Source organism: Rutilus rutilus (genome assembly GCF_951802725.1).
Source record: "Rutilus rutilus genome assembly, chromosome: 2".
In the NCBI taxonomy this organism is placed as follows: Eukaryota; Metazoa; Chordata; class Actinopteri; order Cypriniformes; family Leuciscidae; genus Rutilus; species Rutilus rutilus.
Genome location: NC_140210.1, coordinates 50,372,206 through 50,397,718, shown reverse-complemented (window position 1 = coordinate 50,397,718; position 25,513 = coordinate 50,372,206). Strand labels below are relative to the sequence as shown.

General features: G+C 37.4%; 2 protein-coding genes across 2 annotated transcripts; one reads left to right on the top strand and one right to left on the bottom strand.

Annotated features, from left to right (window-relative positions):
* Positions 1–4,689: 4,689 nt before the first annotated feature.
* Positions 4,690–10,899, top strand: LOC311279582 (sialic acid-binding Ig-like lectin 14; the record flags this gene model as incomplete). The annotated part of the gene is made up of 5 exons (XM_084391170.1): positions 4,690–4,753; positions 9,698–10,039; positions 10,138–10,384; positions 10,444–10,709; positions 10,793–10,899. The coding sequence occupies 5 exons, from the start codon at positions 4,690–4,692 to the stop codon at positions 10,897–10,899; spliced, it is 1,026 nt and encodes a 341-aa protein (XP_084247296.1).
* Positions 10,900–21,855: 10,956 nt separating this feature from the next.
* LOC311283780 (uncharacterized protein) lies at positions 21,856–24,271 on the bottom strand. Its single transcript, XM_084398485.1, has 5 exons — positions 24,130–24,271; positions 23,477–23,827; positions 23,288–23,397; positions 23,114–23,217; positions 21,856–22,394 (listed from the first exon to the last, which is right to left on the bottom strand). The coding sequence occupies exons 1-5, from the start codon at positions 24,227–24,229 to the stop codon at positions 22,256–22,258; spliced, it is 804 nt and encodes a 267-aa protein (XP_084254611.1). The 5' UTR covers positions 24,230–24,271; the 3' UTR covers positions 21,856–22,255.
* Positions 24,272–25,513: the final 1,242 nt, after the last annotated feature.

The window sequence follows — 25,513 nt, the reverse complement described above, 5'->3', positions numbered from 1 at the left end:
TAAGAGCTGTCTTTGAGTCCTGTCTCAACTGGGAAGCCAGCAGTCCAGTTCAGAGTATTCATCTAGCCCAGAATAATACTTTTGTCCATGGAGGTGTCAGCACTCTTCCAGTCTTCTCTGTGGAGGATATACGGATGAAGCAGAAAGCAGATCCCACTGTGTCCCGTGTTGCATTCTTTGTCGAAAGGAAAAGAAGACCATCACGTAGAGAGAGAGACAATGAAACTGCACCAGTAATGAGACTTCTGAAACACTGGGAAAAGCTTGAAGTAAAAGTTGGAGTTCTGTACCGCAGGTCCAAAGATCGGGTCGGTAAAGTCAGGTATCAGCTTGTGCTTCCCCTGTCACTGAGAACTGTTGCTCTCAGAGGAACTCATGACGATGCAGGCCATCAAGGACAAAGCAGAACCCTTCATCTTGTACGCCAGAGGTTTTTCTGGTCTGGTATGGACACAGATGTTAAGAAGTATGTCTCGCATTGTAAACGATGTGTAGTTGGGAAGACACAGGAACCTGAGGCCAGGGCTCCACTAGAGTCTATCAGAACGAATGCACCACTTGAGCTCGTATGTATAGATTTCTGGTCTGCAGAAGGAACCCATGGAGAGAGTATTGATGTTCTGGTCATAACAGACCATTTCACAAAACTAGCCCATGCGTTCCCCTGTCCCAACCAAACAGCCAAAGTAGTGGCTCAGAAATTGTGGAACAACTTTTTCTGCGTGTATGGCTTTCCGCAGAGAATACATTCTGACAAAGGTGCAAATTTCGAGAGCAAATTGATCGCTGAGTTGTTGCTGGTGTCTGGTGTTGAAAAGTCCCATACCACACCGTACCATCCTATGGGCAATGGCCAGACAGAGAGGTTTAATCGCACCCTTGGGAGCATGATCCGCTCTTTGCCGCCTCGAGCAAAGGAAAAGTGGCCGCAAATCATTCAGACACTCACGTTTTCCTATAATTGTACTACCCATGAAACAACAGGGTTTGCGCCTTTCTACTTAATGTTTGGAAGGATTCCTAAGTTACCTGTAGACGTCATGTTTGGAAGTGCCCTCAGAAATGAGGATGTTCAGACTTATGATGAGTATGTGAAATCTCTTCAGAAAGATCTTAGAGAAGCTGTGCACATTGCTAAAAGCAATACTACTGATGCACAGAGAAAACAGGCCCAAGGGTATAACAAAAGATCTAAGGGCGCTCCTCTGGAGGTCGGAGACCGAGTTCTCTTAGTGAATAAAAAGGAAAGAGGAAAAGGAAAGTTGGCGGATGTGTGGGACTCAGCAGTTCATGTAGTGATATGGAAAGATCCGTCAATGCCCATCTACAGAGTTGAGAATCCCACAACAAAGAAAAGCAAAGTTGTCCATCGTAACTTCCTCCTTCCAGTCAATTTCCTTCCATTGGAAGAGCCGGACATTGAATCAACAGTCTTATCAACCGTGTCAGGAGATGAAAAAGATCAAACAGAAGATCAAAGATCTTTGTTCAGTATGGGAAGAGAATCAAGGAGCAGTAGAACGGCTGCATGGATTTTTCAAGGTGCCGCTTTCAAAGCGCCTCAGAGTACTGGAAAATGTGCTGTAAAGGAGACCAAAGAACATGCCACAGAGTTGGAAAAATCAGTCTGCATAAGTCAAACAAGAGAGAAAGATCTTTCTACAAGGAGTGAAAGTGGACATACTGAAAGTTCTAGCGATGAACATGAAGCAAGAGATACAGACTCTGACAGTGAGCAGTCTGAGGATGACAATAGTGTACATGAATGTAAACCAGATCACTTATGCTGCAGGGATGGAAAAAGGCTTCAAAAATCTGTTGACAATCAGAGTGTTCAAGGTGAATCAATTGTCATGTCAAGTAATGCCAGTTCAATGAGCAGATCATTCAAAAGCTCTAAGCACCAAGCCTCAAGTTACAAAAGTGGACATGGACAGAGAAAGTCCCTAAGAACGGTGACTGTAGCAGATACTGCCTTAGAACCAAGTGAAGGAACAGTGAGAACCAGAGCAGGAAGGCTAGTGAAACCTGTCAGGCGCCTGCTTGAGTGTATGAGCATGATCTTGACTGAATCGGGGCAAAAAGATCCTCTCGCAGAGTTGCTCAAAATTGTGTCAAGTTTGATAGAGAGTTAAATTGATCCTTAAAGTAAAATGTTAAGCTGAACTTAAGAACTGACCAGAATTAAGAACTGAGTGAGCTTTGATAGGATTTGAGAAGTACTTTTTGTGGGAATTTATGGTAATATGTATAAGGGCATATTTCTCCCGAGCAAAATGTTTTGCTATTCACTTGAATGACTTAAGTCTGGGAATTCTACATTAAAGGAAAATGTCTCACCTACAGCCTTAAAGTTTGCTGAAATTTAGGAGGGGAGAGTGTAGTGAATGGAGTTTTTCATGGTAACTGTTCCAGCAAACTTTTATTTGTTCAATAATTAAATCGGTTATATTAGTCAAAACAATTACTTTAAACATTCTCAATGCAATTTTTATTTTGCTCTGCAACAAGGAAAATGTGTATTTTTATTTATAATTAACATTTTGAGTTTGTTCTGTGAGTGACGTCATTGATAATGGACTGGTCGCGCCTGCTCTCTCAGAACAGCCTGTGACTGGAGAGAGTCAGGTATGTCTGTATAGTGCTCTTCATTTAAGAGTAAAATATACTGTATAAAGTGATGTTCGAAGTCAATATTTATCATAGAAATGTCATGAAACCGAAACAAGTTGATATATTCACTTTTCTGAGTACAGTTTGATGCATTTTCGGAGTTTTATGAACGCACGTGTTTGTTTGATGTTGCCGCCCGCGCGCCAAACTAGAGTGCGGGTTTTTCCCTGTAAATACATTTCCTGAAATATAATTTTGGTGGATTGAGTCTGTAGAAATGTTGTTTTGTATATTGAATGTCTGTAACTTTAGTTTGGATGCTAGAATGTATGTTTATAGCCATATGTGTGACCTGTATTAGATGAATTGCAGTTTCTGTAATGGAGGACAGTACTTAATGTGTCTTTTCTCATACATCCTTCAGCTGAGAGAGAGAGTGAACCTGAAGGCGTGTGTGTTAATTGTCTGTCCTCTTGTCAATAAACTGCAGGTATGTTTAACAGCAATAAGGAAAAAAACCACTATACGATCTAACAAATTGAGACATTTTGGCTAAAATCTTAATGTAATAATATGTACTTTTAATGGAATTTTATTTCTTTAATTTGATTTTTGTGAATGTGAATTTCCATAAATAAGACAGAGAAATTGATTGTTGTAAAACAAGACTATTGTATAAAACTGAGAACAGCCTGTGACTGGAGAGAGTCAGCTGAGAGAGAGAGTGAACCTGAAGGCGTGTGTGTTAATTGTCTGTCCTCTTGTCAATAAACTGCAGACGTGGTCCACCGAAGCCAGTGGTGTCGTGGGGGTTTTCTTGTGGTGTGAGACGAGATCCGCTACACAGGCGTGTAGTCTTTCTTTACAAATTGACCTCAACAAATTACTTACTAGTCTGGCCTTAAAATGTTTAATACAAAAAAAATGTATCGCTTCCACGTATGCATGTGAACTGGAATTATTTTGACAACGTTTTATCTGTACAGAGGTAAAGTGAAGGGAAGGAGGCCTTCAAAGGGGAGAGACTAGTTGACACTTCAGGACTGCGTTGTCGTAGAGTCCAGGCGGACTGTGTGAACTCGTCATACGTTTTGTTCTCACTTCTCCTCTCACTACAGAGGAAACTGCGTGGCCATATTTAGAGTTTCACTAGAAGTGACACAACATGGTCACTATGATAATGAAAAGCATAGAAGATCTCATATTATAAAACCTTCAGACATAAGGATGAAACTTCCGTATTCTATTACTTTGTTAATTATTACTGATAATTTCTTAGTGTTTGTTTTATTACCAAATTGCTATTGATTAGTCAAGATTTATCAAATGCACAATTAATCAATTATTTTCTTGGTTCTTTAGTATGCGGACATCATCAGTCTTTTAAACAATAAACAAGTTATGACACAATAGTTAAAAAGATACATTTTGCTAAAATGAACCTAATTAAACTGTTCCTTGCACATACTGTAGCTCCTCTACGTTCCTCACAGTGCATTAAATATGAACATACGTTTGAAAACATTATAATGACTGAGTTTCACCAGTTTAACTTGTATCACTTTAGTCTAATGTTGTCTCTGATGTTGTGATGTTTAAACTTTGCTTCCGCTATCAGCACTGGTTGAAGTGTCATCATATCCTGTGATAAATATAACGTGTTGACCACATAAAAACCCAACGCTGGTTTTATTCAGTTCATTCGTCACTGGTCATGAGTGTTGGTGAAACGGGTAAGAGCATCATTTACTAATCGATCTTTAGATTCAAAAGTGCTTGTGTTAATGCAGTCAGTCATTTGGTTGCTGTTGATCTGATGAGCTTCAACACCATTCGTAATTAAATGAAAACTGATGATTATTTCTATAGATGAAGCTCATATATCACATGATTCCTGACATGAGGAATATATTCTGTTCATCTAATGATCAGTTCATTTACACACACTGATGTTGTGCATTAATAATCTTCAGATGTGCAAAGATCTTATTAACACTAAGAGCTGTTTAGGGTGATGAACATACACTGTTTATGAGCATATAAGTGATGTTTAATGCTGTATTATAGATATATGTTATGCTGATGTGGGTCAGAATGGCTCCTCCTCTTCCTCTGATCTTCTTTCTGCTCATGATTCACGGTGAGTCTCTCTTACATTTCAACTTCTGAGGCGCTAAAGCAACTAGTTGCTGTTCGATTTTTCCTTTTATTGTGATGTTATTTTGATGATAGTTTTTTTTTTTTTATTTTTTTTATGATTAATAAGCAGTTTTCTGTGCTATGTTGATGTATTTAATTTTGAAGCATGAAGTTTGGGTGAGGCATGCCAATGGGCTTTTATATTTTATAAATATCCAGTAGTTTTTTTTGTCTTGAACATGAGTTGCTAATTTGCTGCTTGCTAGTCAGTGTCAGGTGGTTCAGGGGAGGGACTTTCTCACTCATCAGAGCATTTGATTGGACAAGCATCAGTGTATCGCCAGATCATGATTATTTTTGGCTCGTTTTCTCAGAAGACAATGTGGAGATATTGTTGAGGTTTATGTGTCAAAGGATTTTATTAGCAGAAGATCTCAGATCTGATAGACATGAACTAAAAGCCATAAAACGCACATTTTAATATCAGTTTTTATATCATCAGTGATTATAATGTCTTTGATTATTTGATAGTGCAGCATGACTTCCTTTGCTGTGGTTTCACACGAACTCTGTGAGTTTATTTCTGCATCATCCTCCATCAAAGCTGATGAAGTAATTCACACTGAGATCAATTTATCTCTCAGTCCAAAGATCCTGAGAAGATTTGCTTAAAATATTTACGGTATGACAAGGCGCTGTTTTCAAGTAGAAAGAAACCCCATAATGTATGTTATGTTTCCCGAGTTTTTATTCATTTCAATTCACATTTATTTGTAAAGCGCTTTTCATAATACACTTTGTTTCAAGGCAGCTTTACAGAAAATGCATGTGTGTACATTACAGCTCAGAGTAATCTGTTAACAGAGGCGACTATGTCAAAGTAATGTTCAATTTTTAAGAAATGTACAGTTTCCAAGATAATACAAATCATGCAGTTAACAAACCCATGCATTCATTTATGCATAAACAATGAGTATGTTAAAGCAATGATTACATGTTGTTATGATAATGATTACAGTACGGGAAATTTGGCCGTTGTGTGTTGATTCAGAGTTGGCGTCATCTGAAGTCCTTGCAGGAGTTGGCGTCATCTCTTCACAGGTGTTGTGTCATCTAATATCTGTGTAAGGCCTGGGACACAATCTTAACTGATTTTAAAACTGTAGGAGACCACAGACACAGACATTTTAGCATTGTAATCCTCAGAATGCACATACTAGAAGATTTGTTTAGACTGCGAGACCACACACCTCTCGACTGTAGTAACATTTTCACCGTGAGACGAGGTATCATCTCATGGAGACTTGTGAGATCAAACGTGACTTGAGAAGAAAAACAAATGGAGGACGATCAATGCATCAGCTGGTACTCCTGGAGTGAGTTTTGGTTTACGGGAAGAAAAACAAAGGAGAAAAAAAGGATATGGGTGATCTTCTTCCCAGCTAACAGACTTTTGTTATAAGAATGTTCTCCAAATATTCAGTGTTGGTTCTGGGAACATAAAAAATTTCCAGTTTACTTGACGTTAGAGGAACGTTTTTTAAAAGGTATAATGTTCCTCAAACCTTCTTTTAACTTAATTTTGATTTAAAATTCAACATTATAGGAACATTGCCAGGTTGCTCAGGGCAGGCAAGTTTTGTTCACTTCAAGTTCAAGCGCGGATACGCTGTTGTCAATGGATGTCTGGACCGGCCGGTCTATTGTCAGACCGCTCCTGTTCAAAATACACCAGAGTTACCGACCGCTACTGTCTTTCATTGGGAAATTTAATCTTGTGTTGCACGAATTTAGGATCGGACTTCTAAACTGCAGTGCAAGGTTATGAGGTGTGTAACAGACGTAGGCAGTGTGTAAAAGTCAGCTCGAATCCCGCTTGGAGCGGGTCGAGTAGTGGTCCTGAGGTGAATGGTGGTCTTGATTTTGAAGCCCAAAAAAGCACATCCATCCGTCATAAAAGTAATCCTTACTGCTCCGGGGGGTTAATAAAAGCCTTCTGAGTCGAAGCGATTAGTTTTTGTAAGAAAAATATCCATATTTAAAACTTTATTAACTAAAATAACTAGATTCCGGCAGACGGCAGTCGACTTGCGCAAAATGAGTGACTTCTGAAGCAATGTAGGATGTAGGAGTAGCGAAAGCTTTGACGCCTCTTGCGGTTCAAACAAATAGGGCTGGGCTCCTCTTCTCTTATAGCAAAATTCTACGATATTTCTGTTTAAAATGTATCATTTTAGACTTCTAAATCGTGACCGGTGTTTTGTTTTGCTCTATCCTCTGCGCTTCTGCGTCATGTCAGAGGTTACTCTTTTGGTGCAAGTCGATTTGCGTAGGGCCGTCTGCCGGAAGCTATTTTAGTTTAAAAAGGTTTAAGGGTCAAAGATGTATAAAAAGTAGCAAAAAATAGAACGGCAATTACAATTCCCTAAAAGGCTTACTTATGCCCTTAAATTAGTTATATTCAAGAATGAAGCCAGTAATTCATTTTTATTGTGATTGATATAAATCTACCCTAGTAAAATGTCATTCATAACACTGTGTATTTTAGAAAATATTTTCTTGTTTCATATTTTCATTTTTCATAATCACAAGGTTACATGTCCATGCTTAGACTTGCAGAAACATAGCTACCTACACTGTAAAAATGAATATGCTATATCTAATCAATACAATTGAGGCAACAGATTACAAGCAATATTATTAATTAAATTTAACAAATTAGAATTGAGTAATAATTAATCAAATTAATTCCTTAAAAGTTAACCATTTAAAATGAGTAAAATTTACACAAATACAAAATTAAACAAACATATCTGAATAACAGACAGAGACGTCAAAGATGAATTAAGAACTCTTTATTTTTTATTGCCAACATTGAAGACACCTGATTTTAACAAGCAGAATCACTGAAGGAGAAAAACGTAATTTTAAGTCACCATTATAGTGATCAGTGTGTGTTTTAGTTGGGCTCTTGACCCTTAAATTATTAACTTTAAGTTTTGTTTGGCTGCTGTACATGAGTTATAACAGCCAGATGAACAAATAGAAAAGGTGATATGATGGTGTTGGTTGTGTTTTGACATAATCATTATTTCACAATCATTAGACCTGAATCACTGAACTCATATAGAGTCCAATTTCTGAGTTAGGTTTACTTTATTAATTATAGCAGCACTGGCCTTGTACGGAATTTCTGTTCTGTTCTGTTCTGTTCGTTTCTGTCAGACGTCTACAGAAGCTCTGAATTAACAGAGGCTTAGATGTTTAAGTTTTGAAAAGTTATTTTAAAGTTATTATTGAAAATAATAGTTGTGTCATTATCATAGGCGTCGATTTCGGGGGGGACGGGGGGGACGCGTACCCACCAGATTTCGTCACGAGTCATTTTGTACCCACCACTTTTAACTTCCGTCCATATTAATTTGACTTTTGGTTCGATTTTTTTGACCGTTTTCAGTGGGTATGAGGAGCAATATGAGAGAGAAATTTGGTAATCATTGTCTGACCCAACAAAAAAACATTATAATATAAATTTTATTTTATTTTTCATGTTCACATTTATGAGGGAAAAAACAACGTGTCAGTTCTCGGTTACGGACTTGAGCGCTCTGAAAGCGGCATGCATGCTTTACAACTTTCACAGAGACCTCAAACAGAACAGCTGCCTTTCTTTAAATTTAATTTCATTTTGTATTAATTATATCTTAATTTTAATCAATGTTTCATGAACCAATTGCCTGGATTTAAAGTAAATATAGCAGAATCACGACATGGAGGCGCCGGCGAGTGAACTGGAGTTCATCTCATAAATGAACCGAAACTCAGTGTATAATGCACATTCACATTCACAGCGTATTTAGACACATTTAGACGCATTCATAATCATTACTTTTACCGGTTCTTTGTGGCAAGCTTTATGCGTGCGGTCGTGCGCTTAAATGCGGCTATATTACGTAAACGCTCATTATCCTGTAGGCTATACGTAATTAAATTAAATTAATATAAAGGGGCGATTTGTCTACGAATGACTTAAATGAACAACTAGCCTAGTAGTCGACTAGAAAAAAAAAAAATGTTAGTCGGAAGCAGCCCTTATTCCACATATTTTCGAACCAGGCAACAGGACATCTGGGTTGAGCGAGCGACCCTGCGGAATGAACGAGCGGAGCGGAATATTCAGAAATGCGCTCTCCACTCACGAGCTCTGATCGGAACAAACCCGAACCTCACTGTCTGCTGAACTTGCGCAGAAACATCAAGATATAACCAGCTTTTTAAAATGTTTTTTAAAACTAAACACTATTTTAGCACAAATTATGAGCTTATTGGCGATTTTTTTATAATTATTGACAAAAATAGAATATAGTTTTTTTTTTTTTTTTTTGGGTGAGCCTGTTGAAAAGTGGGGCCGTGCCTGAGCTACAGGACATCGTCTTTCAAAACATAACCTGCGCGAAAGAGAGAAAAAAAATGAATGCGTCGTACAGCACTTCTGAAAAAGCACTTCCGAATGTGTCTCTGTCCCCAGCACATTTCAAACCAAACTGACGCCCATGGTCATTATGGTGATCAGTGTTTGCATTAGTTGGGCTCTTGACTCCTGATGTTTTCATGTTAGTTTGTGGTTTTTGTAAAGTGTAAACATTGTTTGTTGGTAATGAAGCCAAAAACAAAGATGATCAGGTTATATAATTTTCATTATCATTTAGAGTGAAGTGAGTCACAAATCTCATCCCTGATTAAAAGTGGGTTGTTAATAATCTCAAATTTTTCATTGTTAATATTGCCATGATTCAGATCAGATTGTCCAATTTTTTACTTTAAAAACAATCGCATGAACAACATTCAGACACACACAGGCATCATGAATCGTATTAAGGCTGTTTTCATGGTCTGTTGTAATTTATAACACAACATTTTCATCCTGATGAATTCTGTGTTTCAGGGGTTTCTAGTGCTGATTGGGGTGTGAGTTACAGTCCTTCACACATCTGTGCACTAAAGAACTCAACAGTGATAATGAACTGCACTTATAAATACCCTACTGGATATCAGATCATGAAAGTGTTCTGGACCAACGAGTCTATAAAGGGTGTTGAGTCTATAGATCTGTCTGAGGACCCTGAATACAGTCAGAGGCTTCAGTATCTGGGAGATAAACAGCAGAACTGCACCATCAGACTGAGTCATGTGACACTGAAGGATTCACACATGTACTATTTCAGATTCATCACTGATAAAGATGGAAAATATACTGGTAAACCAGGAGTGACTCTTACTGTCACAGGTGACTTTGATGAGGTTTATCTCTTCTTCTGTGCATTATGTTGAATAATAATCAGTGTATGACAGCAGCACTAGATATAATGTGTGTGTTGTGTTCAGATCTTCAGGTGGAGTCTCCTGAGAGAGTGACAGAGGGAGATTCAGTCAATCTGAGATGTAAAAGCAGCTGCGCTCTGACTGACAGAGCAACATTCATCTGGTACAGAAACTCACAGCCATTAACTGAGAGAAGAGACAGAAACAATGAACTCCTGCTGCAGTCAGTCAGAAGAGAGGATTCAGGCAGATATAGCTGTGCTGTAGACGGACACACTCACATCTCTCCTGCTGTTCAGCTCAATGTCATGTGTGAGTGCAGATTCATTAGTTATATAATATAATTGTGTTTAAAATAAATGATTTAAGGGTTTCATTTTGGTCTGTTTTAGATCCTCCCAGGAGCGTCTCAGTGTTGATAAATGGATCTGGTGTAATAGTGGAGGGAGATTCAGTGACTCTGAACTGCATCAGTGACTCAAACCCTCCTGCTCTGAACTTCAGCTGGTTTAAGGAGAATGAAACCTCAGCTGTTGGATCTGGACAGAGTTTCAGTGCACTACAGAGTGGACGCTTCTACTGTCAGGCTCACAATCAACATGGATCTCAGAGATCAGACGCTGTAACTGTCACAGGTGAAGCTTTTATTAACACACTCCTGTATCTTCACATCATTCATCAGTTTGGAGAGTTAATCATGATGATCTTCCTCTTTCAGTTCATCATGTTGCTGGTGGGAATGTGATTGTGATCACAGCGGCATTTGGAGGATTATTCATCATCATCATCTTCATCATCATCATCTTCATCTTGTTAATTATGTGAGTTCAATAAAAAAAACTGCAGTGATTGTACAAGTTCACTTTTGTTCTGATGTAAAAGGAAATTATTCATTTGTGTTTTATTAGTAATCTTCAAAAACAGCATTCATATTTTCATTTAAATTGATACATTTATCCATATGCTGTTAATGTCTGTGATTATAACAGAAAGAAACGAAGGAGTGTTAAATCTGAAGATCTCACAGTGAAAGATGTAAATCTAAACATGATGTCAGAAGAAACAGAGGATCCACGTACAAAGGCAAGTTCTTGCAATAGTCTTTAATGAAGAATTAACATAGGCAGTCTGTCGTGCAGCGACACAGAACTGGAATAAACTCACAGTCAGTGGACAGTAGGTCAGCAGAAACAGAAGACTCTTGGTGATAGTTTGCAGAGCTGGTAATTCACGTAGGGCAGTAACACAGACCTTGTGAGTGTCCACAAAGCCGCAGAGAGAAGACTGTAGAAGGCCAGCAGGGTGACAGGGCAGAGAAAACACAAGATGAGCACAACTCCTCTAGACTAGACAAGATAACACAAATTTTCATGGAGATAACATAAAACACAGGCATGACTCACATACACACGTAATAATCTGACAAAGAACAAGGGGAACAAACGATAAAGTAATGAGACTAAAGTGAGAACAGGTGTCATAGAGAAGCAGCGAAAGCGCTAATTACAACGATGAACAGGTGGGAAAATAGACAGAGAGAGAGAGAGAGAGAGAGAGAGAGAGAACAAACTCAGCTCAGCTCATGACACATGACTTCACAAAAGCAGAGAATGAATCGATCAGCCGTTATCTGTGTTTCAGACTGTAACTGTACGGGAAATTGTTAGTCTTTATCAATATTATCCAGTAAAAACATTCATAAACTAATATTTCTTTCTTTTTAGACCAGTGATTCTCAAACTGTATGTACAGCGCCCTCAGGTGGTGTGACACATGAAGAAAGAAATCACTTTTGACATGAAAAAAAAATCACTTATTTTTTTACATGGTTTCGTTAAAATTTCTGATATAGTTACAGTTTTAATATAGATTTATTTTCTAATAATGTGATAATCATTAGTATATTTACAATCAGTTTGATTATTTCACTTCTGATACTCATTCTGTCCTTTTCTTCTCCTGCAATCAACCAGCCTCTTTCTGAACCGGATTCAGCCAATGACACTCTGTATGCTAATGTGAAACCCAGAAGATTCAGAGGAAAAACTCCTGAATCCAGAGATACTGAGGAGATCCAATACACAACTGTCCAATATCACAGAAAGACAGAGACGAAGAGAGCAGAGGAGAATGAATGTCATTATGACGAAATAAGAGTTCATCAGCCTGATGCTGCAGTGAGGTGAGAAAACCCAACTTAACCAGCTTAACCAATACCAATTTAACCAGTACTAACTTAACCAGTACCAACTTAACCAGTACCAGCTCAACCAGTACCAACTCAACCAGCACCAGCTCAACCAGTACCAGCTTAACCACTAACTTAACCATTGCAGCTTTACCAGCACCAGCTTAACCAGCATCAGCTTAACCAGTACCAGTTTAACCAGTACCAACTTAACCAGCACCAGCTTAACTAGTACCAACTTAAAAAGCACCATCTTAACCAGCACCAACTTAACCAGCACCAGCTTAACCAGTGCCAGCTTAACCAGTACCAGCTTAACCACTAACTTAACCAGTGCAGCTTTACCAGCACCAGCTTAACCAGCACCAGCTCAACCAGCACATGTTATATCAGCTATAATATTGTTGTGCTCCTGTTTATTTTGATTGTTTAGGCGATCAACTGTTCAGATTGAGGGAGATTCATCAGTGATCTACAGCAGCGTCAAATGAGTGACAGAAGTCTGTGTTCAAATATCAATCTAGACTAGAAAATGGATTATTGTATAGTTGTGGAATAATTTACCCCTCTGTTCAGACCACAACCAATATAAACAGGTTCATCACCCACATTAAGACTCATTCGTTCTCTTTGACCCTTTGTGAGAGAGTGACAGTCATTGTGGTCTGGACTGATGTAAAGTCTGTTTCTTGTGTATTTGATGCTTTGGTTACATTGTTCTATATATATAAAGGCCTATATATATATATATATATATATATATATATATATATATATATATACACTCACCTAAAGGATTATTAGGAACACCATACTAATACTGTGTTTGACCCCCTTTCGCCTTCAGAACTGCCTTAATTCTTCGTGGCATTGATTCAACAAGGTGCTGAAAGCATTCTTTAGAAATGTTGGCCCATATTGATAGGATAGCATCCTGCAGTTGATGGAGATTTGTGGGATGCACATCCAGGGCACGAAGCTCCCGTTCCACCACATCCCAAATATGCTCTATTGGGTTGAGATCTGGTGACTGTGGGGGCCATTTTAGTACAGTGAACTCATTGTCATGTTCAAGAAAACATTGAAAACTTTAACACCTTTGTTTATGGCTTTCTTTGTAACAAATTATGTGCTTTGGTAAACACTGTTACAATGACCAAAATTCTACTTAAAATGCCAAGAGTCAAACTGCACAACTAAAGGAAGCACTGATCACCATAATGGTGACCAAACATTTTAAACCATCGACATCTAAACCTTTGTTCATAGACGTATGACAGAAATAAAGTCAGTCTGGTTAGTAACAAGTGAAGCTGGTAATGCTGTTTGTGGAGTTGTTTAATGAGAAATTGAACAGGTGTTCCTAATAATCCTTTAGGTGAGTGTATATTAGTGCTGTCAGTTAAACGCGTTATTAACGGCGTTAACGCAAACCCATTTTAACGGCGTCAATTTTTTTATCGCAAGATTAACGTTCTTTTTGGCCCAGCAAACTTTGTCATTTTTTTCACATGCTGTTGCAACAACTAGTAACGTTAGAAAAACTACAACACCACACCGGGTCATCGCTAGACCGGAAACAATTAAAAAATGTTTTAAAAAGTTGCCAAATGTTTCCATTGACAAGACCAAAGTGATCTGTGTGTTTTGTCGTTGTGAACTGAGCTATCATCGCAGCACGTCCAGTCTGAAATACCACTTGACGCGAATTCACTGATGCGATTATTTGCTCCGAGTGTGAATGTTAGTGTGAAATTGAACACTACAGTATATGCCAATGTTGTTTTCAATAAAAAAAAAAATTTGCACAAAGCAAGCCGATCCACTTTTCCATGTTGATAAGAGCATTAAAATGAGAAAAAAAAATAATGGGACAAAAAGAAATCAAGGGACATTTAGAATAGATAAAAATGTGCGATTAATTGCGATTAACTGCGAGTTAACTATGACAATAATGCGATTAATCGCGATTAAATATTTTAGTCGTTTGACAGCACTAATATATGTATATATATAGGTCAATATTGTAGCGGAGAGCAGATCACCAGTCTGCATGGTGATGAAATCAAATTAATTAATGCAGTCCAAATCCACCAAACCCCTGTCTCGCTCTGACTCAAGCTATTCTGACATTCCAAAGCACTCTCATTTACGACACCTCTGTTGTCTTAAGATTGCTCTGTGCCTTGCAGACCAGATGGCACCAAAAAATGGTGTAAATCATGGACTATCTCTCTCTCTACGTGATCTCTTACGTCTAAATCAACAAAGACCGTCTGTTTAGGGCTTGGAGAGCCTAACGCTGACCAATGAGAGCGAGCCCGAAAGCACCCCCTCCTAGGGAGTCTCTCGAACACTGATTTGCACATAGACACTAATTAACTCTTCACAACAATAAAACAGTGTTGTAAGAACAGATGCCCAAACATGTGGTTTCTGCTGAGTACATCAAGGCAAGGAGTCAAACGAACGCACACACATAAGCCTCACCCCGCAGCGTCAGGGACAAGAGTTCAGCGTGCGGTTGTGAACTTTCCACACACATACAGAAAACACATGAAGCCCCACCACGTGTGACCCAAAATCCTTGTATAAAATATTTTAAATGCATTTTCTTGATGTGCATGATCCCCTGCCCCCAAATGTTATGCCTATATAGGTTATTGGCCTGCAATCACTCTGTGGTGCCCACAATTACAAGAAATGATGTACCTCCTTGATTTTAGATCTTAGAACTGTCATTCGCGGTATTGCCGTGTTCCACAAACCCCAACGATGCTGGATCTTTAACACAAAATATCAGAGAAGGCATTGTTTATTAAATACCAGCGTTATTGAGTTATGGACGAATCCATCGTTTCAAAACCCCGCGGGAAGGGAGGCGTATAGACCTCGAAACGTCAGGAGGTGGGCCCGATACGTTGTTAAAGACGATTGGCCCACGTACGTGAGGGAGGCGTGAGTTTAGCCCTTTAAAATTCCGCGCCCCTCTCCTCTCAAGGGCATTCCGCCAGAGAGAGAAAGACGACACGCCTCCTTCCCTCAAGGAAGTTTCGCTCGCTTTTATTTTCGTTTTATTTCCAAGTCTTTCTTAGAGTTACTATTACTTCAGTATAGTCTTCTGAAACCAACCCACGAAATCAACTTAAGGCTAAGACAATCTTTGCTGAGTTCTCGCTCGCTTCAAGTCGCCATAGCAACCAGACGCTGTGACCACGTGATCCAGGTGCCTTTATATCCAACCCAGACGAACACACACACAGAAGGCCGATCTTCCAAACAGAGTAACGTAGATCTTTTAAATTTGCAATCTGAAGGAAATGCTGTTTAAAGTGTCTAAATATTACTGAGAAACGTTGGGGTTTTGTGGTGAATGACTAAACTGTTTCTATCTCTATCTCTAAATTCTCTTTCACACACACACATACACACACACACATACACACACACATACTCTCACCCACGTGTGCAAAGATAAACACACTACCACGTGCTCACGAAGCCGCCGACACACCCACCTTACAAACGCTACCATCTCAACATCTCACACGCACACCTAAAATCATTCGTACCTCCACTATATTAGTTTGATTCTCTCTCTCTCTCTCTCTCTCTCTCTCTCTCTCTCTCTCTTTCCCTCTCTCAAACCTTTTTATTTTGTTGTATTTCTGTATTACGATCGTTATATTGCCTGTTTTGTTTATGCATTTTTATTCATGCGTGATTTGAAGTAATTGTGTAATCGCTAGCTTGTTTAAATAAACTTTGTTAAATCCTTTGAATTAAGTTTGCCTGTTTGTTTCAAATTCTGAGTCCCTGAGGAGTGCAGATTTTACCTTATAAGCTCTACGATTGGTCTTACTATTAAAAGAAATCTAAAAATTGTCTAAAACACGAAGATAATTATCTTCTTTGTGGCCACAAGAAAGTGTTATCTATCAGTGTTAAAGACGCCCGATTTCTGTTCATAACTTATACATTCGGTCCGCTGGACGGCCCGTCTGCATGATAAATGAACATTCTTCAACTTCTACCTCAAATTCCCCCTAATTGAGTAAATTCTACCCGTCTCTATCAGTGATTACTACAAGTAATTGGGAAATCGCTGATACAAGCCGAGGTTTTGACCTATTCCCTATTTTTGAATAAATTAATTTATGGAAGCAACAGATGCATATTCACATTGATGAATATTACCGCTAATTCGAGCTAATTAATTCCCCAACACCAAGTCATTGTTGTTACAATATTATATGTATATCTCAGAATTTTTGGTATTCAGTTTTAGGCATAAGCTTAGAAATCAAATAAACTTCAGAGAGAAATACATTTACAAACTGAACAATCTTGCTCACATTTTATACATCACAATCTCATCTCCACAAACAGCATTACCAGCTTCACTTATTACTAACCAGACTGACTTTATTCCAGAGTCTACAGAAGCCTATGGGGAGACTGCAGACCTGGAGCCGGTAGATATACGGCCCAGGCAGTTTTACGCCCTGTTGTTCCTGATGTGTCCAGTAGGGGGATATACTGCGAAATAACATCATTAAATTGACGCTCGAAACTTACGCATTAATAACCGTCCTGTCCGTAGACTTCGACTAATTTAGTGTTTTTTGTTCATTTAAATATAAACGTTACAGTGTAACGATAGACAGTTGAATGATCTGCACTACGGATTAAAATATTTTATATTTTCAGTTGGGCTTCACTCTCTTCACTCTTCGCCTATACAGACGACTATTTGTTTTCCAACACACATAGTTGGATCAGATGACAAGTAATGATATATGACTTACTGTAGAATAGTTATATTCAACGTAGGTTTTTCTATACAGGAAACTGAGTGATATATGTTGTTGTGTAATTTATATAAAGTTACATTTAGATATTAACCATATTTAGCCCATTAGACATACCGTGTAATCATATGGATCCTCGATGAAATATCTGCTGTAATATTCTCTATTGGTCGTCATACAGCTACAAAACAATGTCCTACATAGTATTTTTTGAAGACAAACACAATTTATCCCTTTTTCTAAAATTCCAAGGGCCATTTAGAAGAAAGAGACAATATTGTTGTTCACAAAAAGTTATTTATTAACACTATTTATGAATTATGATGACCCCCTATGGCTTGCCACTCTTCTTTAACTGTTTTTCTATCCCCTGTCAAAGTGCTCTCGCTCACTGATAAAAAAAAAGAGAAAAGATTAAGATATAAATTAGATAATTAGATCATCTCATTTATAAGAAACAACTCAAACCAAAATCTACAGTAAGCTACATCCAAACCATATGGGACCAACGTTTTTAATGTGATTTTTACGTCGGACATAATAAAAAATATTTGTAGTTCAACTCTTTACTTAGAGAGAGAGATTTACATACATACTGTCCATACATATATGCCCATTATAAATGTGTCTTTTGTGTGTTCACACATTTCCAATATCTACTGTAATATTACAGAAACCATGTGGAGTGTTTTAATGCAAGGAGTAAACAGAGTCTTACCAGAAGAGGCCATCTCACGCAAGCTGAAGACAGGCAACAAAAGATAATTAAAAAGAAAATTAATTTGCAAGTGAATGAGACAGAGCGGGTAAAGAGAAGACTAGGGGGAAATATACCTACACGTGGTTAGCTAAGTTTGAGCCTGACAGAACATCAACCTGACCGTCAAGTACTTTTATTGTTTCTCGAAATTATACCATATCTATTGCCATATCTATTAGACCCATCTGTTGACATATAGAAATTAACTGATGTCTACCCTTAGCTAATCGTTTATAAATAATAAATGTTGCATTATTGCAAAACAACAATACATTTAGCAGATTATTTAACATACCTCAATTCGTGTCGTTTACTGCACAGCCTCCCCCTACTGGACGCATCAGGAACAACAGGGCCGTAAAACTGCCTGTGCCGTATATCTCCCGGCTCCAGGTCTGCAGCCTCACCATACTCACTGAAGCTCTTATTGGGAATTAACAGAGCTTTAGATGATGATGCTTTATTGAAAATAATAGTTTAGTTTGATGTCACCAGTACTGTGATCAGTGTTTACTTTTGTTTGGCAGTTTGACGGCTTATTAACATTAGAATTTTTGTTTGTTTGTTTTGTTGTCTACTGTAAATGTGCTTGGACAAAACAGTAAAAGAAAGCTTGTTGATGATAAAGATCATGTAGTGACCCGAATCACTGATCTTATTCAGAGTAAACTCTTTGACTCCATTAGTGATTATTTTTGTCATATATATATATTAAGTGTTCATGTGACTGCATGTCTTAATATGATTCTGTCATAGTGTCTAAATTTGAACCACTGAATTTGTGGAAGCGAATTTGCAAAGCGAAATAAAATGGACCGAAAATTGCCTGTTGAATATTATAGGTTGTATTTTTAAACAGTTTGAATATTTTGGAAGTGAAATATGAAAGGTGAATATGGATTATTGAATTTTTAATAATGAAAATGTGTTTGAAATGTTTTGAATTGAAATATTCACAGCTTAAATATTCAACCATGTTGAATTTCAGCCCATAAAAATGCAAGCCCTAAAAATACAATGCATTAAAATGCAAGCATGTTTAATGCAATGCATATTTTTACAAGTAGTGCAATTCAACAGGCTTTTTTATTTCAAAAACATTTGGCATTATTTTACTTCCATAGTAATTCGACACCTAAACGAGAGTCGCGCCTGTTGTGATGTTTGTTAATTGAGTTTAAACGTAGGCAATATTGTATAGGCTACATGTTAAAACAGTGTAAAATGTGTTGTATTGCTGTACTCATCATGTAATGAGTACATCATAGTTAAACTTTTTAAAGTGTACTAGAGAGAGGGAGAACGATTATCCATACGCCACACACATAAAGAACATGGGTTTTAATATGCAAACTTTATCTGAATCAAGAGGTACAATTTCATTCATGTAGGATTAAGTCAGCATTGAACATTTCAAACAAAGCCATTAATTACAAAACATTTCGGAAGCATTGTGCAAAAAATTATTAAAACGTCCGTAAAATCATCAACATCTGATATTTTTCGCAAATTGATATCATGACGTTACATCATTTGCAAGAAATAATTTAAAAATGTTTCTGTATTCTGAACATCAGGACCTGTATTTATCAAGCCTCTGAGAATTACTCACAAGAATACTGATAAGAACTGACTTGAGAGTAAAAAAAATCTTGACTCAAAGCTGCGCTTAAAAGTAAGTTATCAAGCATCACAGTCGTAATGTAAGTGAAGTGTCGGACTAAATCTTAAGTGTCAGTCTATAGGGATGATTCTCAACTATTTGCTGTGCCACAAAAGGGATTTTGGATGACAATCACTGAGTAGATTTCCTTATTTAAGACTATTATCAGATACATTCACATTGAATGGTGAAATTCCTAAAAATCATAATGATTACAGTACGGGAAATTTGGCCGTTGTGAGTGTTGATTCAGAGTTGGCGTCATCTAGAGTCCTTGCAGGAGTTGGCGTCATCTCTTATTTCTTTGCTCTTTGCTGACATGTGGCATTGCTATGCAGAGGTGTAAAGTCCAGGTTCAGAAAGTAAAAGTCCTCCTCAGTATTTTGTTCCAATCACCTGGATTTGCTAATTCATACAGGAGAGAGAACTAATTAGTGAAATCAGCTGACTGAGTTTATGGGTGGAATAAACATATGGCAGGACTTTTACTTTCTGACCCCTGGACTATACAACTCTGATTATTGCCACCAGTCTGCTAAGCACTAGCCACCTGTTTCTCTCTGCCTCAGCGAGTGCCATCTCTTGCTGGTCATCCCATATGCAAGACGAACCTCTAATTCCTTCCATGTTGCCATGTTTGTATTGTGCTCATGGCTATTTTCATGGGCCTTGAGCAAGTGGCTTGCATTTTCCAGTCCTTTAGTCCTTCTCTAATCAATTTGAAATCTTTCTGAGAAAACATTTTGCAGCAGAAGCAGTACAAACTGTCCTTCTTTTTTGAGTACATTAGCCAGCTTCTTTTAATTTTTTCTCCATTGACTAAGACTCTATTAAAATAATCATGCTGACATCTTCTCCCGTTTTTTTGTTTCGGAATTGTGAAATAGTTTTTTATATGATATTGTCCTCTGAGAACAAACTCTGTTCTTACCTTCTCAATTAAAACAGATGGCCAGTCAGCAAGGTCTAATGGTGCAGCCTTTTTGTAAACTGATGCTGAATCGCTGGGCGGTGCTGAAGGGAAGAGATGTGCTTGATGCTGAATCGCTGGGCGGTACTGAGATGGAGATGTCTGCAACAGGTGGCCCAGGATTTGCAGGATTAGCTTAAAGACACAAACGGCAAGAATAATTACATCCCTATTCATGCACACAACTCTATTCATTGAGCACTTCTCTAGCATACAGTAGTTACATTTTCAAAATTAATTTTGAAAGTGTTTGATTTCCAGTAGATGGCATAGCAGCAATGTCCTACTAAACTACACTATAGCACATGTTGCATGTTATAACCATGAAACAGAGGAGAAATGTAATTCTGTATTTAAATTGAATTAAATTAAATTAAAGGGTTTATTAAAAATAGCAACATTTTAAAGCCGACCCCAGAGTCAAGCTCCGATGACACACAGGCATCAACAATCAGCACATTCATATTATTAGAAAATATGTTTCAAATTTGCTAATAAAAATGAGCAAAATATAGCTAACAACTCAGATAACTGCGATTGTCTGCAACAAATCGGAGAAAATCAAGACAGAAGAAGAGGTCTACGATGCCTACAGATGTTGATCACAAACTTCCAAGATGCCGTCTGCAAGTGTGTTTATGTCGATTGCGTGCACTGTTAGACCTTACCAGGTTTTTTTACAGTAAAATACTGGCAACACTGAATTTGGCCTTTTTTTACAGCAAGGGTTAACAGTGTGGGTATTAGAGATTTTTTTGCGATTGTCATGGGGTTTCTCAGATTTCGCTTGAGACCGGTAAGCATTAGCCTCGATAGTAGTCGTGTCTCCTTCATTGCGTATTTTTATATTTTGAATATATCCCTCCACTGCATACTATAACCCCTTTTGCCTCGATCTGGAGGATATCGCGGAGGTAAAGGCTCCAAAAAAGGTCACTGACATGCACGGGTATACCTCTTCCCGTCATGGCAATCTGTCGCGCTGGTCGTGTTTGACCATTTGTTTGTCGGACGTAGCAACAGTAACTAAGGGGGGCGGGGCTCGGCGAAAGGCTAATTGCGTGACATAAAGTCGCAATTGCGAGAAAAAATGTCAGAATTCTGACTTTATAACACGCAATTGCGACTTTATTTCACGCAATTCTGACTTTATATCTCGCAATTCTGAGAAATAAAGTCAGAATTGTGAGATGTAAACTCGCAATTGTGAGATAAAAAGTCGCAATTATCTTTTAAAATGTTTTATTCTGTGGTGGAAACAAGCTTCCATACCTATTCGCTAAAATATGGAACATGATTGAAATTTTCTGTAACATTTCTCATCCCTGAAGTGACTGAATCTGATGTTTCTGATCCTCTCTGATTACTTCAGTCTGATAAACCTGCTCTCTGCTGCCCCTGCTGGACGGGAGCAAATATAGCCATAGTGCAATATACAGATGCACAAGAATGCAATATGAAATAAAAACAAAAATACAGTTTACTATAATAATAATAATTCTTATTGATAATTTTATTCAAAGTGAATTCAATACAACTCAAAAACAGTTTCACAGACACTCAATGTGAGGTTTGGTGTCCCAGATCACCCTCATGCACATCGTGAGAAACAGGATGTTGTGAGTTTATTATAGCAATGAGAAAATAATGAAAATTTTACAAATTCATATGACGATCAGATGGCAGTTAAAAAAAAAAAGACAGCAACCTCAATCAGAAATTATACATTCACAATAAGAATGATTCACTACAATAATAAAAGCAAAGGCACAACAAGACTGGATGAAACTTATTTCTCACAAATAAATTTCTTCCCAAACATGCATGCCACATCATTCCAGTTGTTCACAGGGTCTCTTCCAGGATCCAGTTCAATACAGTCCTCATTTGTACCTAGATAGTTATTCGGCTCACCTCTGTCCCAAAACCTGAATAAAGTGTGTCAGATTTTTAGTTATTCAGGACCCCAGATGTTCAATGAAAGTTTTTATCCATTCACAAAACAACAAATGAGGAGCTTAACAAATCAACAAAATTCACAGCACCACGCCAGCTAACAGGGAACGATCTCATAACTTTGGCTAACATACTGGCAAAGTTCTCTCAAAGTTATGAACAAACATTCTTCCAGTAACGTTAATAGAGTGTTTATTCAACAAATACCTGCAATTGCTGAAAGAAAATAAGGAATGTCAAGGTCAAGAGCCCAACTTAAGCAAACACTGATCACCATAACGGCGACTTCAAATGAAACATTTTCAACCAAATATCAACATCTAAACCTCTCAATAAGAACTTCTGTAGACGTCTGACAGAAATAAAGTCAATAAGTTGTTTAGTCCTTTCCTTCAGTTATTCTACTTGTTTATAGCAGGTGTTCAGATGTTTGAAAGAATGTTTCAGGAACATCATACTAACCTTTAAATGACGTTCTATTAACATTCAGGAAACTGTACATTTTTCTTAACTAAGTTGTTAATAAAAATTAAGTTGAAAGAATGTTTCAGGAACATCATAACCAAAAAATGTACCACTACCATCAAGAAAACATTTTAACGTTTACATAACCAAAACAGAATTGAATGAGAATTAAAAGGATTTAACAAATGCATTCAAAGTGTTTCTCTGTGAGTGTTTTATCACTTACCCTTGATTCAGTGTTGAATTATCCACCCATTTCATGATCCCCTCAGTCTCAGAGTCTGACAAACCAATCCACACACTATCCTTGACTAATGAAGTTATGTGCCTCTGTGTGTGATTAAAAACAGGAGTAAGTGTGATTCCTCTCATTGATTAACAGACACTCACACAAACTCACCTGCTTCTCTTCAGTGTTGATAATGATCAGATCAGCTCCTCGATCTCTGCAGAACTTCCTGCTCTCAGACCAGCTCTTCCGCTCATTGGGTATGAAAAACGTGTCATTTCCTTTCAATAAACAGGAAAAACGTTGCTCAATATTTGTGTTGTAAAGTGCAAATAAACATATAAATCCATTTGTACAAACCTTGTGTAGATAACTTCCTTAGTTCAGTCTCGAACTCCAGTTTCTTCTGATTCAAAGAGTCAACACTTCTCTGTAACTGGCTTTTCTCAGCAGTGAGATCATTGACTCTGTTCTCCAGTTCCAGTTTCTTCTGACTCAAAGAGTTGAAGTTATTCTTCATTTGGTCTTTTTCAGTCATTAGATCAGTGATATTGTCCTGTAAGCTGTTGATAGTGTGATTGAACTCTTCAACTGTGTTCTTTAACAGGTCTCTCTCTGCTGTCATGTTGATGTACAGTGTGATGAAGACCAGCAGAAGAACACAAATGAGCCCGAGACACACTGTCTTCAACACCAAACACCTGCTTCCTCCTGACAAACAGAGACAAAACACACACATATCAGTGAATAACCTTCATATTATTAGAAAATATGTTTCAAATCAACCTTTGTTAGTAACCCAGCATTGTTTTTAGATAAACGGTTTTTATGTTCTTTTATAATGACAAACATCTGGAATTCCTATACGGTAAAATATGGAACATTTCATATAAAATCAGAAACAATGACAGTTTTTTTTCACAGAAAACTATGATTGAAACTTTACGTAACATTTCTCATCCGCTCAAACATTAGTGACACCGTCTCTGCGTCAAACAAAACTTTCTGCTTACTTTGCTTTTGATCTTTTCCTTCATCGTTGCTGCGACTCTGTGTTGGAGGTCTCGATCTGTTATTAATATTTCTGCTTACATAAGAGGTTCCTGATTCCATTATTAGCTCAAACTCACAGTCTTACAGTCTCACAGTATGTGTTCACAGATGAGGTGTGGTCTTTAAGATGTGTGCTGTGTTTTTAAATAGTACCAACACAGGAAGTGGTTTTTATTAGTTCAGACACAGATAAATCTAGATTTCATTCTCACTCTAAAACTCTCTGTATGCTTATACTACTGTATGATTGAACACATACTGCATATTCATCCTCATATAGTCAGAGCATTGTGGAGTTTTCCCTGTGATCAAGTTAGCATCAATGTCCTACAAGAGGAATCTGTGATCACCTAAACTGATCAAACACCCTAAAACAGGCCAAACTGGACCTGTGTGTTGATGACCATAAACTGGAAGGGAATGATGATTTACATCGCTGTCGTGTTCAGGAACAAAGAGGATGATGGGAAATAGAGATTGTGGGATGAGGACTTCCTGTTATTAAACACAAGTGTGTAACAACAGGATATTCACATATTCATATTCTCAGTAGATGTCACTGTTCTGCCATTTTCACTATGATGGTATAAATAAATTAAATAAGTAAATAAATAACTCTTTAACTTTGAGTTTAAATCTGAATGGTAAGCTTAGAAGATCCTACATTTCTCCAAGGACAGTGAATTGTTATTATTATTTTTTTAGTGTATTTACACCAAGGTGGAAAAAGACTTTCATCATATAAAACTAAAAAAGATTATATCACACTTATAAAGTAAGAGTTTACCTTGCTGGAGAAATCAGGTTATATCTATTGACAGATATCCTTCAGTAAAACCTTGTTTTTCAGGTTGGTTGAATTCAGTAATAATCAGTCATTTTAAATAAATTATTTAATTTCAACTAAACCAGTTATTGTAGATGTTACCACATGAAGTACGTGACCTAAGTTGAACTGACAAAAAATGTTTTTTATTGTTGTTTGTGATTTTTATGTAGTCTATTTAACAAGAAACATTCAAAAACAGTGTGATGAAGACTCCACTTGACAAATAGAGAGAAAACACACAAATTAAGAACAATTCATTCTATATTTTTAGATTTAACATTTAAAATCAACCTTTTAATCTACATTTGTCTTTAGATAATTCTACAGACAGTTCTATAGAGTATATTCTTTTACAAGACAAACATATGGTAAAATATCTGAATACGAACATATTGAAAAAGTAAAAAAAATTCAAAAACATTTAAGGACATTTAAATTTAAGTAAACCTCTAAAAATAGCTGGAGACACAACTCTTCCACAAACATCACAACCAAAGATGTTTAGCAAAACAAAA